The sequence below is a fragment of the Antennarius striatus genome, chromosome 12 (genome assembly GCF_040054535.1).
Source record: "Antennarius striatus isolate MH-2024 chromosome 12, ASM4005453v1, whole genome shotgun sequence".
Classification (NCBI taxonomy): domain Eukaryota; kingdom Metazoa; phylum Chordata; class Actinopteri; order Lophiiformes; family Antennariidae; genus Antennarius; species Antennarius striatus.
Genome location: NC_090787.1, coordinates 8,519,604 through 8,534,847, shown reverse-complemented (window position 1 = coordinate 8,534,847; position 15,244 = coordinate 8,519,604). Strand labels below are relative to the sequence as shown.

Below are 15,244 nucleotides of genomic sequence, written 5' to 3'. Positions count from 1 at the left end.
GCCCTGTGGAGAACCGGTACTGAGGTTTAGGCTTGTTGAGACGTGGGGCCCATCTTCACCCTCTGGGGGCAGTCCGACATGAAATCTTTTATCCACATGCAGATGGACTGTGATATTACAAGGTTTAGCAATTTGAACACCAGTCTGTTAGGGATGATTGTATTAAAACCTGTGCTGTACTTCACAAAATGCATCTTTGCGTTGCTCCTCTGCTTATCGAAGTGGCTCAGGAGGGAGTGTAAAAATCATCAAATAACCATTAATAACCATCAAAACAATGTATTGTGTGTATGTATTGAGCAAAATACAATTTGAAACCCCTGTGATATTTTCCTCCTATATGTTTACTTCTCTCCTAGAGGTCTAATGTGGAATATTTCACAGCAACATGGACACTTTGTGTCTATCGAATTGTGACAAACCACCAAGGTCTTGTCTTCGACTATTCATCCAATCTATTCTGGCTGCTCATTCATCTCTAACTTTGAATGATCAGTAATTGAAATTCATCAGAACATCTTGTCACATCACTGCCTGCTAAAGTGGGCTTTCAGCATCTGCTTGGGCGCCATCACTGGGAGTCCTTGCTGGGACCCCTCCCATCCACAAAGGGTCAGACAGACATACTCAACCTCAAGACAATATGTACTGCTAATGCGCGTACACCGGTATATCTTGCCTTATGTATTTTCAAGTCATGTCATTCTTAATTATGTGTTGGTTCAAAAAAAATAAGAGAAAAATAAAAATTACATTGTTTTCCTTGACTGATAAATAGGAATAATTCCTGTATTTGTTTTTTAATTGTAAAAAGGAATTTTATTCCATTATTAATTCATAAATTACGTGCCTGCAGTGTATGGTAAATGTCACCCAATTGTATTCGTAAATTTTGATATTTCTCTTTACTATATTAAAAAAAAAACATTATTTGTTTGTATTAACCATGTACTGGTGATGCCTGTGTAGGATCTTATTTATCCTGGTCATGGTTAACAAAGGTTGTTTAAATCACTGGACTTCAAGAAAGTTTCTTGAAGACGCTTCACCTCTCATCCAAGAGGCTTCTTCAGTTCTGGTGGTTGGTCCTGTCGCACCCTGTGAGGTGTGGTCTCGCTGTCTGGCTCCTCAACGATGGTCAACGGTAGTGCCAGGGGGTATCAAAGGAGAGTTGTTAAAATGCAAGTTTCACCGAGCCTTTAGATACTAATAGAGGTCATTAGCTTGAGCCACTTCACCTGAGTCAATCTGCCGAGTAGTTCTTTTAGGGCATTCCAAAAGAACCTGATTGTAAATCAGAGAAAGATGATATTGCTGAACCCCTTCTGTTCAGAGATGACTTCTCCACTTTAACATGAATAGCTTCTTTCACTCCTCTCTCAAACCATCTGTCATACCTCTCCAAAATCTGAGCATTAGTGTCCCGAAATGAGTGTCATTTTTATTACAATCATCTTTAACATTTCCACAAATGTTATAATTTGTAATTATTTTATCATAGTTATCAACATCAATATTATTGCTGTTGTGAATCTCTCTCTCTCTCTCTCTCTCTCTCTCTGTCTCTCTCTCTCTTTCTCTTTCTCTCTCTCTCTCTCTCTGCCTCTTCTCTCTCTCTCTCTCTCTCTCTCTCTCTCTCTGTCTTTCTCTCTCTCTCTCTCTCTCTCTCTCTCTCTCTCTCTGCCTCTTCTCTCTCCGTCCACAATGGTTCTTTTTCATTAGAGGTATAGGCGAAGTTAATAATTACTTTTTATCCTATTTGTCTTACAGTCTTTTGCTCTGCATTTTCTAGAGATAACAAATGGACCTTGTGGATTCACATTGACGTGGTTGGGTCATTCTGCTGAAACTGGTTTCTTCTAGTGTAATCAGAACATATTTACTAGCAATAACCAACTTCTACAACTTTATGAATTCATAATTTAAGTTTGTTTATTTTTATATATTTCCCAAAAAGATGTCTTCCTTTTTTAGAATATATATTTTGTATATATTTTCATAATTTTTGTAATATATCAAGCTCATCAAGTCTCTCTCTCGTTTCCATCTCTCTCTATATATGTGTATAACTCACACACATGCTCAAGACAGAAAGATAAATTTGCTATGTACAGTAAATAAACAGAAATTAAAATCTTTCTCCTAAGCAACAAAGCACTTCAAAGTCAGATATTCTCTCCATATAGATTAAAGTTTTGATGAACAAATAATTGTCACGCCTAGAACGGGAATTCTGTCTGGCGCTTCATACCAATACAATCATCATTATTTGGTATTCTTAACATTATTAATAATAATATGATCACAACTACGACAACAATCTCTCTGTTTTCTGGGTGGATTGCTTATCATTTGAAACAAGGGTTGAGTTAATAATGAACTTATTTGTGGCTATCACGTCTTACGTTGTAGTTTCTTGTAGTGACACACTCACAAGATCACTCTATGTCTTTCCATTTGGACCTCTCGTCATATTTTTGCACTTTTACATATTGGTGGTCTGTACATTTCACTTTGGGTCAAAAGGTGGGCCTCACAGAACCTGTACATCTGGAGACTGAATGACCAAAAGGTAGGACATTTTGATTCCTATCACATATAAATAACATAATGCAGTTCCCAGTGGTGACCAAGTGTCCCAGCATTATAAGATCTATGTGACTTAATTGCCCACTATAAGGACTAAATAGTTTTAAAAAAGAACAATGTGCCTCATTACCTGAAGTCAGCAAGACCACTGACCATTCCAGACACAGGATAGAGTTAGCTCAACATTTATTGTTACGCCACAAAGCTTTAATATATATTATAGACATGACAAAGACGATAACTAATAACCAGCAGCACAGCGGTGCACTGGGTAGCGCTGGTGCCTCACAGCAAGTTTGTGGGGTTTGACCCTGTTCCTGCGTGGTTTTTGTCTGTGATCTCTGGCTTCCCCCCACCCCTAAAAGCATGCAGTTTAGATGAATTGCTCACACCAATTAGTCAGTAGGTGTGAGTGTGTTTGTTTCTTACTTGTAACCCTGCGATGAAACGGGCTTCTCATCCAAGGTGTACCCTGCTTGTAGCCATCTGGAACACGCCCCAGCAGCCCCGTGACCCTTAGCAGCATGCAAATGGCTGTGGATAAGACGATTGAGATTGTATTGTCAGCAAGAAAATGAATGATTGCTAAAAAAAAACAGATATATTATGGGGAATCTAAAATGAATTATTTTGCCTGATTGTTCTGTTGCATACAGCAAATCAAAAGCAGCATCAGCTCCCTGAGATGAAATACTGAAATGTTTACAAGTTTAGCACACGCCAGTACGGTATTTCATTATTCTATTGACTGATGTGTGGGTGAGTTTATTTTGTGTGCCAGGGTGGTGCTGCCAATTTTCAGCACATCTAATATATATTAGAGCATATCTCTGGTTGTCTTTGGAGTAGACACACAATATTAATATGTTTGGGAGGGCTAAAAAATGTCTTCCCAAAAAGCATCTAAAACCAACTATGATTTAGACTTGGCAATTGTTTGCTATTGCAGTGTTTAACAGTAGTCTAATGTCCCCAGGTCAAACCTTTAAATCCTACTCAAATATTCTTCATCTAAAAGTTCCTACTGCCTCTTTCTTCAAGTGTTTACAAGTGACTTAGAGAATGAGCTTTTCTCATTGGTTAGATTTTTCCTCCTGTATTTGTTGTTCTACCTCATATGGCCCTCCTTCAATCGAAGCTGTGGGGAGGATTTATTCCAGGCTGCAGATCTCGCGGAATTACCCTGTGCTGCTCCTTCGAGTAAGTAAAACACGTTCAGCTTCATCTCAGTCTGTCGGCGTTGTGGATATAATGTGGCGCTATGTTGCTCGTTTTCACGCCCCATTCAGCTGTAATCGCGTCGATGGATGCAATATTATTTGTCCTCACGGGGTTGTTTCTGTTGCGTTTGGAAACAGTTATCCAAATAAAGCGTCGCGTTGTCACGATTGTAAAAAAAAAAGAAAAAAAAAGTGACTTGCTGCGGCTGGAGACGCACCAGAAAAGCGCTTTTATGAACGATGATCATAACGCACCGTTACATCAACAGACTAATATGGCGGAAGAGGATGAATGGGCGTAATCATCGGGAGCAGGAGACCGAGTACAGCTAATAGGATGCTATTAAGAAGAAAAATTTAAAATTTAAGACAGATTTTAATTTGTCATGTGATATGCGTTTGTGTGTGCGTGTGTGACACAGAGAAGAAGAAGAAGAGGAAATGAGGGATAAACACACACAGCCACAAGTACACTCACACTTTTTTTTTTTTTTGCAGATTACACTTATTTTTACTTTTAATGAAAGCAATCTTTCCTTTCATTGCCAGATAAGTAGCCATGACATCTTCAATGAAGAGCCTGGTTAGTGATGATGCCAGGTACCTAAAAAGCTTTGAGCTCTTTCTGGAGCGTTCCTCTGAGCATCAGTGCATGCAGAACTTCATCCACAGTGAGCTACCAGAAATTCTGCAGAGGTAAACTGTCACAGTTTTATGAGTTGTTTATAGAATGTAAACTAGAATACATCAGATAGCAGATGAAATTCATCAATTCAAATTGAATGGTTTAGTGCTTCAGCATTTCAAGACAAAAGATGAGAAATGTAGCACAAAACACAATGAAGGTGATGCATGTCAATGTGTGCTAATTTTTCCATAGTCTTCAATTATTTATTGAGTATTTAGAAAAATAATCAAAAACAATTGAAGAATATTGAAAAAGGAAAGCATTTAAACAATATAACTAGAACAGAGAACTTACAGCATACACATATAGAGTATTTCTAAGTTATAGAAATCGGAATATGATGATGGGATATGTTGCTGACATTCATGCTTCCATTAAGCTGACATGTGTTGATGATCAGTACCGCCTAGAATAAAGTATTCTAAAATGCATTCACAGCAATCAAATCTGCAAACCAAATTATATCGAGAGATCCATATGAAATGCTTTTGTAACACAACATCTTCCCCCTCTGTTGTAGCTCTCATCGGCATTTCCTCTAAATCAGATGTGAGGGTTAGTCGTGAGTCAGGAATGGAAATGCATTGAGTCATTTTCTGTGAAGTGGATCAGAGTAATTTGTGTGTGCAACACAGCATCCAGCAAACAAGTGACAAGTTAACTGTCATTGTACCTATTTACTTCTACGTAGTGTATCCAGTTGTGTTGCTTGTAAGTTAAGTATTTAACAGGAAGAGATTTTGCATCAACTACAGTAACAATCAAGGAGCACCTCTTAACTGTGTTATGATGTAATTCCAACATCATAACACAGGACTATACACAGTATTATGTCTTAGCATGCTTACCACTGACTAAAGTGGTGCTGTTTTCAGCAAAATTTAAAATTAAATGGGCAATTGAGGATTTAAGTGCTTAATTAATTCCATTTAATTCTTTCAATCCATTTTAGTGTCTGTTTTTGAAAGCAAGTGAGAGTTGTTCAGGCTAGCGTTTTGAATGAATAAAATCCTTTATTCCGCAGTCAGTGAAACATTCTCTCACAATTCTTCTTCTCTTTTTGGCTTTTCCCTTCAGGGGTCGCCACAGCGAATGAGTTGCCTCCATCTAACCCTGTCTTCTGCATCCTCTTCTCTCACACAAACTACCTTCATGTATTATCCGCAATGCAGTGACAAAAAGTTTCACAGTCACGTTGGCAAAGTCTGTTCCAAGGGGAATCAATTAAAAGGTTGACCAGGATGAAAAAAAATCTTCCTGAACTTGAAAGCTGAAAAATCTGATAGTAACATCAGAAGCTGAAATTGGATGTTGGGGAGCACAACAAAAATTCAATTCAGTGCTCCCTGTTTTTGACTGAGAACCATATCTGATAGGAATCTGAAGAGGTTTGACTGGCAAGTGAACTGAAAAGTGTAATGTTGTTCTTACAAATCAGCTCATGAGTGACAGAACATGTCGTAACAACAACCACAGCTTCTGTGCTGGAGATGTTTCAGATCAGAACTTTACGGCCAAATTGTCAGTTATCACTTTCACTCAGTCCACAAATGTGACACATATCTGACAGCTTGTGAATCTCCAGATTCTGACTGTTCTGAAGACTAAAATACTTTTTTTGCTTGTCTCTCAGCATTGGTAATGGAGCATCCCATCTAAATGTCATTGGAGTTGGAAGCGGATCTGGTATGAACATGCTCTATTTATAGGACACATTTAGGACTGAACTTATCTCCTGTCGTATTTACTGTGGCAGGTACAAAAGATAAGGGGACACTGCAACAGCCCGACACAACTGTTGTTATTGTGCTGTCATGCTTTTATTTAGGGCTGCAGCAGTGCACTGTTGAGCCTTTCAAACCATCTAGGTTTACTTACTGTACAACTTTGAACCAATACCACCCTTTCTGTCCGTGGACTGACGCACATTGTTTTGACTGCTGATAACTAAACTAAGATTTATCACCTGCTGACTACAATAATTTCTCAGTCGAGGTTATGGATTTGATTTTCCTAAGACATAATTCATAATAGTAAGATTCTTTTGTCAGTCTTGTCAGTCCTTATTAAATTATAACTTTCATACATTATAACTTTTACATACCTTTCATAATGCATGATTTAAACTTTAGTATTTGTACAGTGTTTTTCTTATGGGATGTGTTATAATTTGTATATCAGTGGTCTTATTCACCTGCCAAGTAACAAGTAGCTAAATCTGCTACAAACCATTCATTCTCTTCTGTGAGAATAACATAGTTCAGCTTGGTCCCCAACATAGTTAAGATTAAATTAGTCTCTATAAATAGCAATTTACTAACTTTATTAAGAACCTAACCAGAAAAATAACAATAAATCAATTTCTAAATAAGATTCAAAGGACTGTCACAGACACACATTACATATAGCATTGTCTTTCAGGCTCACAATTTTATTTGATATAGTTGTAACATATCATGTTTAATTTCCTGCTAAACTGGCAAGTGGAGTGAGTTATTTCTTGCTAATCTACTGCACAATGAGATGATATGGTGATTAACTAATTGTAATTCTTTTTGTAGTTGTGCTGATTTATGTTTTGGAGATAGCAGTACAGTATACATTTTATCTCCAAGAGGTAAAGAAGGTCATTTTTTGAACTATTTTTGCGCCTGTAGGGGAGATTGACCTTGAGATGTTGTCTGAGCTCCACTTGAAGCACCCGGGTGCTACAGTGGATAATGAGGTGGTGGAGCCCAACCCTGGGCAGCTACATCACTACAAAGGTACCCACAGTTCCTAGACAGACACTAAGATATCAGAGTTTAGTTATATGTACCCTGTTATCACAAAGCACACTGGAGGAGTAATAAAACAGGTTCTGATATGAGACATGTTAACATTATTGCTAAAATATATTGTTGTTGCATCATTTAAACTGTTGTTGTGTCTGTTGCTTCAGATTTGGTGTCAAAAACTCCTGGTTTAGATTACGTCAAATTTAATTGGAACAAGATGACTTCTGAAGAATTCGAAGATGAATGGAAAGAGAAAAAGATGACGAAAATGGCTGACTTCATTCACATGTTCCAGGTTGGTGTTGCCATCGTAGTCACAGACTGTATTTATGACACATCTGGGTCATGTTTATTTGATGGTGCTTGACACCAGTTAATTCCATTTGAGCATTGATCTTGCTTTGCCTTATTAAAAGCACTGCTATGATTTGAAATATCAGCTCATTATCTTTGATTAAACTGACAGATGCTGTATTATGTGAAGGATCCTGAAGCCACCATCAGCTTCTTCCGTAGTCTTCTCAACAAGAATGGGAAGCTCCTCATCTGTCTAGTGTCTGGTAATAGGATAAATGACATTTATTGTTTTGCACATTGACATTCCGTTTTGTTTTTGTGTTACACACAGTTAGTTCATGTGTTTGTACGCTGATGAATCTGGTTGTTACTTCTGCATTAACGTCACCATGTGTTGGAAGTTTGTGGTTTTTAGTCAAGTTTATGCTTACAGAAAGTAATGCCATAAAATCTGATTCACTCAGTCATATCTATTAGAATAAAATAATATTTAAATTTTAAAATAATTTTACTGTAAATAAGGTTCTCATCTGTCATTAAGTCAAAAATCAAAGTACTGCCTTTAATGTCATCCATTTCAGGGAAGAGTGGTTGGAGAAAGCTGTGGCAGAGCTACATGGGCCAGCTCGGTCACAAAAGAATAAATCAATATGTGACCACTGGACATATCAAATCCTTGCTGGACTCCAAGGGAGTGAGCTATCAGAGCTACGAGCTGCAATCTCAAATGGATATCACTGAGTGTTTCATTGAAGGAGATGAGAAGGGAGAGCTGCTGCTTGATTTTCTCACTGAAGTGCTGCATTTCAGTAAGACAGCCCCTCCTGAGCTGAAGGCTGGAGTCATGGAGTTACTTCACCATCCAGAGTGCAGCACGGATTTTGAGAACAAAGTTATGTTCAACAACAACATTGAAGTGATAGTAATTGATGAGTGTTTGTAAAATTACACAATTAACAAACATATTGTGGTAACCTACTGTATATTATTTGGATTCTGTACTTAGAGTTATAGACTGTTTGATATTATTTTAACCAGTATGCAGTCACAAAAAATAATCAACCACTGCATGTGCAGGGTGAAATTACTGTAAATTGATTGCTATATGAGGACAGTCTATTCTCTATTTTAGGTGAACCACAGTAACATTGTTTACAGTAACTGTTTAATTACATGAAATAAAAGAAACATATTGTGAATGCACAGTAACTTACAGCCAGAGCCATGACTAGTTTAATTCTAAATTATTGATCGGAAGTGGTAAAAACTGTGCTTTGAATTTTAGTAACAGTTAATTCCTGTAAATTTGCAGTGGATTTTGCAGTAAAGTTAAATATTTCATATGTAGAGGGTTTCCATTCCAAAGTGAAAGCTCTTCCTGGCACGCAGCATTTTTGTATGCAAGTGGAGTGCATTCTCCGATTTTCACGTATTCGAAATGCACGGTTTGTACCAGTATTATGTAAAGACTGACCATGAGCGGCATTCAAGTTCAATTATCTTTTTTTAAATTTCTTTATTCTTCTGGGGTTGATTATTTGGGCATTGAATTTATTTATTTATTTATTTTGCATCCTACATTTCAGCAAAGGTGTCACTGATATAAAACATTTGACATGCCAAATTTCATATTCAAATTTATGGCATTTAATCTTGTTTATATGGGATATAAAATGGAAAAAACAAAGAGCAGCCCCTAATTTCTATGTGACTGTGGATGTGACTACATTGAGAATATTTTGCGCAGTTGACTGGATGACTTAACAATCACTCAAATCAGAAAAGGGGAGTCAGTCACTACTTGAGGAGATGGTAAGGACTGATGAGGAGCATGAACAACATCAACCTCTATGGAATAACCTGCAAACTGATACTCCCCTTGAAGAGTACTTCAGGGCTTTGCATACAAGAGAGTTGCTGCAATTCCGCGAGTCAGCAAAACCAAAGGTAGCAGGAGTAGCAGTCACAAGTTCACAACTGACAGGAAATGGAGAACTGAGGCAGCAGTTCTAGGTGGGAACAGTGGCCAGAAGAAGGGCTGGAGTAGAAACCAGTATATCCTATTTTACACTTGCCTTAACTGTAGTTGTATAATATAATTATAGTATTTTATATCATATGACATAGTATATTATATTAACTACTGTTAGAGTTTAACATACACACCAGTGACTGTTGCAGTGCCAGAAGCCACAGTAGAGTTTATTAATATTTGCATGATAAAATAGATTTGTCCTAGCAGATTAATGACTGTAATGATTCTGGGCTCCAGGGTGGTGGATGAATATATAATACTGTACCAACACACTGAGGCAAATAGGCTTCAACCGGGTTCTTATACAAAGTGAAAAAGCTTGAATATTTTCATTCATTCATTCATCTTAAGAACCGCTTTGTCCGCCATAGCGGGTCATGGGAAGCTGGAGCCTATCCCAGTTGGTTATGACCTGAGGCGGGGGAAACTCCGGGCGCGACGCCAGTGCGCTTGAGGAGCAACACAAATACAGACAGCTGTGCACGCTCACACTCACACACTACTGGCAATTTGGAACGGCCGGCATGTTTTTGGAGGTGGGAGGAAGCCGGAGTACCCGGAGAGAACCCATGCAGACACGGGGAGAACATGCAAACTCCGCACTGAGCGGAACTCGAACCCGAAACCGCCTTGCTGTGCGGCACCGGCAACAGCGCTGCCCACTGCGCCACCGTGCCGCCCCTGCCTGGATGTGTACACTCTAAAAACATGTATATTCAAATTTACATTCTGGAAATGTAAATTGATACATACATATACTGTATGAGTTTATTGATAATTAACCACAGCGACAATAGCCAATGTTACAAATGTTTGTCCTCAAACGAAACAAATGCTGATAGATGAAGTACCAGCGCCATCTTGAGGACAGTATTGGTAACTACCTGTACAACATCTACAACCTGTGATACATTACTTTGCAGGATCATGAGGGGGCTGGAGCCTATCCCAGATGACAATAGGTAAAAGGTGGGTTCAATCTCAAGTCCATCACAGGACAAACAAATAGAAAGACAAACAACAGATTCACATCCAATTCTTCGTTGTTTTTTATTTGTTTTTGAATAACATCTTTAGAAGGAATGTCTAGCCTCTGTGTAATCATGTGGCCTTTTACTGGTTTGCAGAATCACATGTTGTTGTTTTTCTGACGTTTAATGAAGCAACACTGAACTGAAAAAGTCTCATCTGTGATGCTACGTTTGCTGCACAGGCAACATTGTGGTACTAAATGACGCGTAGCGTACATAACAGAAGCATATCTCGTCGTTGAAGATTAATAGTATAGTTTGGCCGATAAAATACAGTCATAAAAAAGACCGTCCCGTAGCTGAACTGTGGGCTGATAGAATGGATTCACTGCAGGAAGCAGAGTGCAGGAGCGAGGGGCGTTCAAGGACCTAAATTTTTAAAAAGTAGTTTTAAGACCGTAAAAAAAAAACCATTAAAACAATCAAGTGGGCGATTGCCTAATTCGAATTTAGTACATACTCAATAAATACAAGGCAAATACTAATTGTAAGTAGAACCATTAAACTCGTTCTACTTAAATATGACAATGAAGATTAGAATATGTCATGAAGTTGCATGAGAGTTGGTTTGTCCAAGAGTCCCTGGAGTATCGCCGCTGACAAGAGGGACTGCCGCCAGGATGGGAGGGGTGGACAGTAACTGGGATATAAAAGCGTGGGAGGACAATCATATGACCTCTCTTTCTAACAGTGGTTTATCCTAACATTGCGATTACTTTATAACCACTGAGTTTGCTTTGCAGGAATCAGCCATGTCTTCAGAAGCGCAACAGGCGTCTGACAGCAGTGATGTCCAAAACTTGGAGTTCTACCTTCAGCATTCAGAGGAGCAAGAAGCTGTTCTCGGGGGTGTTCAGGACGTCCTGCCCGGACAATTCAAAAGGTACAAGAGAAAAGGCTGCGAATGCTACACTGCATTTATTTCCCTTAATGTATAAAATGATGATTTCACTGCACAACTACACCCAGTAGACAATGTCAATATACAGTAGTATATTTTAGTAGTTTTTTTTAATGCAAATTCATTTCTTGAAAGAATTCTCAGTCAAAAGTTAGAGGATGGGTTTTTTTTTTTCAGATCCCTGATTATTTTAATTGGGAACATTCCTGACATTAGAGCGACATTAAGACAGCCATAATTAACTCTCTGAACTTCAATTTGCTCCCATTTCCTATGGCAGAACCACCCTGATAACACTGATGTGGAGACAAGAAACTGGTTTTGTGCTGTTTTGTTGGCATGTTTGAACTCATGACTTTTGATTTAAATTGTGACAGAATGGAGGAATATGTTGCGCATAAGTACAAGAAACATATATTACAGACAGTGCATATAATACGTATGTTAAAAATAACATTAAACGAGTTGAGTGTTTCTTATTTTTAGAAGTTGGTATTGTTGGTTCTATTCACCATTCTAGTGTGAATGTTTTTCACCCAAATTTTGTTGATATAGAATTGCAGCCGGTAAAAGCAGCCTGGATGTCCTCGGTGTCAGAAGCGGTGGAGGTGAGTGATGACACGCAGCAGGTATAAAATTGATTGACACGCATGATGGTCCAACCTCGTGGTAAACACACTCTACTGTAATCTGATCATATTTTAGAACTTTAGCTGCTTTTGAACTGCTCATCTTGTGCATTAGTAATGGTCCGGTAAAGAGAACCCATGATGAAAGATCATGCAGTATCTTGTGGGTGGGGTGGGTGTGTGGGAGCTTTGATAGGTTAAAGAGGGACAACTCAGCAGTGGCTGCTGCAAGTCACTAATACTGTGGGTCAAATGAGGACATCGGTTACAAAATTATTACACAGTCTTCAAGGGAAAGTTCATGGCTCCTGTCCAAAATGAAGACTGTGAGGAAAACTCTCTCACACCTCACACAGGATGTGTCTGGAACGCTGACTTGAGATTACTTTGGAACGTTTTAGACATATTTGAACTACGCGTAACCTCTTTTTAGTTGTTATTTTTTTGATTGTGGAGGGTGGCGCATTGTTTTACAAACTGATGCAGTATTACACAGAGGCGTGATGGTTTATTCCAGGGAAGATGGACGCCCATATGCTCACTCTGCTGCAGTCTGCATTCCCTGCTGTTCCAATCACTGCTGACATTGTCGAGGGCAGATCTCAGCTTACCGACAACTTCAAAGGTATTGAACATTCAAAAGCACCATCAGTGGAACAGTTAGAGTTATAATGAGTGGATAGGGATTTTCTTTCCTCTGTCTCTTTGTTTTCATGATTCCTTCTTTTGAAGCTTTTGTGAAACAAAATCATTATCAGAATTTCATGGAAAAGTAGGTTAGTGCAGACTGTGTGTGTGTGTGTTTGCGTGCGTGTGTGTGTGTGTGTGTTAATAAGTGACACTCACTCATGCCAGACATATATCCTCAGCTGCTGCTGAAGCTTGCGTCCATGAAACACATTGCAGAAAACACGATTTGATCCTAAATTATTCCTTCCTGTAAAATCAGTCCTTCTTCAGTGTATCCCACGCATCTGAACAATAGCTGCTAACGATGCAAAATAAAGGGTCTAAAATCATTTGATTTGCAATCAGATTTGAACAATAGGACAAATGTGTCTTGTCATTATGGCATCATGGGTTCTATTATCATCTCTGCTCGCGCCAACTCTATAATGAATATCTGCTTCTTATTGTCCATCTGAATTTGTGTTTGATCATAACTTATAACTAGTTTTTGTGCCTCAACTGTAGAACCTTACATCTAAAAATGGATTTTGAGCAGCTTAACTGTGAATTTTATGTTTAATGATTTTTTGATGGTTTTTGTAGGATAATAGTGTCCTATACGATTATCTACTCTCTTGATTTTTTTCGTGACCAACTCATAGCGTTAATAGCAAAGACCCCTAACCTTCAGAAGATCCCATTTGTCTGGCATTCGATGAGCAGTGAGGACTACGAGAAGCAAGTCAAAGCAAAGGGCGATGTCAAAAAATTTGACTTCATACACATGATTCAGGTACAATGATTTTGTCTGAAAGACCCTCAGTCTTTTTAGTCATGTTTTACCCCCTGACACAAGTCTTTACCGCACGAAAAAACACTGTATATCGTGTGGTTTGTGTCCAAAGTTCCAAAGAAAGGTTCACCACAATTCTCTCCTTGACAGATGCTCTATTTTGTGGATAACCTCGCCAATTCAATCAAGTTCTTCCACAGCCTTCTGAATAACAATGGCATGCTTATGATTGTTATTGAAACCGGTAAGTTGATTTTTCTTCCAATATGAACAAAGAAATGTTACAATTGGTATGTTGCCTCATTTATTTATTTTTTATTTTCTGTGAAAAATAATATCTTCTTGATTGAAAAAAGTAAAGATAATGATTACATGACTAAGAATTTTTTTTTTTTAAATGTAATTGTTCATCTGGAACCACCCAGCTCATGATGGCTGGGACACCCTCTGGAAGACGTACAGCAAGGAGCTCTGTGGTGACTCCATCTCAGAGTACCGCTCATCAGCAGAGGTCATCACATGCCTGAAGAGCCAAGGCCTCAAGTATGAGGAGTACGACGTTCCCAACACCTTTGACATCACAGAGTGCTTCAATCCAGCCAGCGAGACTGGGCAACGTATTCTGAATTATATGACAGCTAAAGACGACTTCTCCCAGTTCTCCACCCCAGAGACCAGAGCTGGCATCTTAGACCTCCTCAAGAACAAGTGCAGCGTTAAAAAAGGCGACAGGGTGATGTTCAAGGCTAAAATGAGCTGCATAATCGTTCATGCTTAACTTTATGCTATGGGAACATAATTCATAAACTCATTTCTCTGTACACAACCATTTGACCCAGAGTACCACATTATGTACATTTCAGTATCTGTAGTCTGTTCCCTTTATTGATACTGTATACTAAAATGATCAATAAAAAAAAATTAAGTTTCAGCTCGTGATTAAAATCAATGCCACCAAATGCCCTTGTCAAAGAAACTTTTTTTTTTAGGAAAATAACTATGTAGAGTTGTTTGAGTTGTGATTTGATTTTATCAGTCCTGGTTTGGAATTCTCTCTAAAGTGAAGAAGTTAAATATAAAATTATAAGCTTTTATAGCAAAGCAGCTATGATAGTGTATTAACATGCAATCCTAGTCTTATTTTTGTGTGATGTGGTTACTCAGAATAGTGAAGAATCCAAGTACAGATACTTAGAGACTCTCTCTTCAGATGTTCAGCTCTTGTTTGACACTCTTGTATTTCACTCTCATGTCTCCTTTTTAGTCCCAGAACCAGCTGTATTCACCTGAAACTGACGAGAAATAAAAATTACAAAGCACATTTTGTCTACAACAATGACAAATGTTTTCCAATACAGTCACGTCAGAATTAATTATTTATCTCAAATACAAGGTACTCCTCTGTTATCGCCTTTGACACCACCAGGTGACAAGCAACAACAATAAGAGTCAAACAAAAAAGCTAGAGATCTGAAGAATTCTACTGGGCCTGAGCATCAATCAGAACCTATTCTGTTCTCATCCCATGAATGGTATTAAATGTTGCGGCTGAAATGACTACTTACTGTCTGCTGAAGACTTTAGGACTACAGTACTGCTATTGCATACATGAGGT

General features: G+C 38.4%; 2 protein-coding genes and 1 long non-coding RNA gene across 5 annotated transcripts; 2 read left to right on the top strand and 1 right to left on the bottom strand.

The window, feature by feature from the left end:
- Positions 1-1,228: 1,228 nt before the first annotated feature.
- Positions 1,229-4,171, bottom strand: LOC137605022 (uncharacterized). Its single transcript, XR_011037685.1, has 3 exons — positions 3,702-4,171; positions 3,019-3,123; positions 1,229-1,284 (listed from the first exon to the last, which is right to left on the bottom strand). It is a non-coding gene; the product is annotated as an uncharacterized lncRNA (long non-coding RNA).
- On the top strand, positions 3,692-9,073 carry LOC137605020 (histamine N-methyltransferase-like). Of its 3 annotated transcripts, none has more exons than XM_068329341.1 (7): positions 3,728-3,789; positions 4,359-4,505; positions 6,131-6,183; positions 7,155-7,262; positions 7,439-7,569; positions 7,741-7,834; positions 8,153-9,072. In XM_068329341.1, the coding sequence occupies exons 2-7, from the start codon at positions 4,369-4,371 to the stop codon at positions 8,512-8,514; spliced, it is 885 nt and encodes a 294-aa protein (XP_068185442.1). In that variant the 5' UTR covers positions 3,728-3,789; positions 4,359-4,368; the 3' UTR covers positions 8,515-9,072. The 3 variants fall into 3 exon arrangements, with proteins under 3 accessions (XP_068185444.1, XP_068185442.1, XP_068185443.1); XM_068329342.1 differs by lacking the exon at positions 3,728-3,789 and adding an exon at positions 4,259-4,277; XM_068329343.1 differs by lacking the exon at positions 4,359-4,505 and having other exon boundaries at positions 3,692-3,789; positions 8,153-9,073.
- A 2,236-nt stretch (positions 9,074-11,309) lies between these two features.
- On the top strand, positions 11,310-14,950 carry LOC137605446 (histamine N-methyltransferase-like). Its single transcript, XM_068330149.1, has 6 exons — positions 11,310-11,520; positions 12,094-12,146; positions 12,685-12,792; positions 13,499-13,629; positions 13,780-13,873; positions 14,055-14,950. The coding sequence occupies exons 1-6, from the start codon at positions 11,390-11,392 to the stop codon at positions 14,405-14,407; spliced, it is 870 nt and encodes a 289-aa protein (XP_068186250.1). The 5' UTR covers positions 11,310-11,389; the 3' UTR covers positions 14,408-14,950.
- Positions 14,951-15,244: the final 294 nt, after the last annotated feature.

Coding starts and splice junctions, on each gene's coding strand:
- LOC137605020 (XM_068329341.1), top strand. CDS start 4,369: ATGACATCTTCAATGAAGAGCCTGGTTAGTGATGATGCCAGGTACCTA. Junction 7,263..7,438: donor GCAGCTACATCACTACAAAG/GTACCCACAGTT, acceptor CTGTTGCTTCAG/ATTTGGTGTCAAAAACTCCT. Junction 7,835..8,152: donor CCTCATCTGTCTAGTGTCTG/GTAATAGGATAA, acceptor CATCCATTTCAG/GGAAGAGTGGTTGGAGAAAG.
- LOC137605446 (XM_068330149.1), top strand. CDS start 11,390: ATGTCTTCAGAAGCGCAACAGGCGTCTGACAGCAGTGATGTCCAAAAC. Junction 13,630..13,779: donor ACTTCATACACATGATTCAG/GTACAATGATTT, acceptor TCTCCTTGACAG/ATGCTCTATTTTGTGGATAA. Junction 13,874..14,054: donor TATGATTGTTATTGAAACCG/GTAAGTTGATTT, acceptor GGAACCACCCAG/CTCATGATGGCTGGGACACC.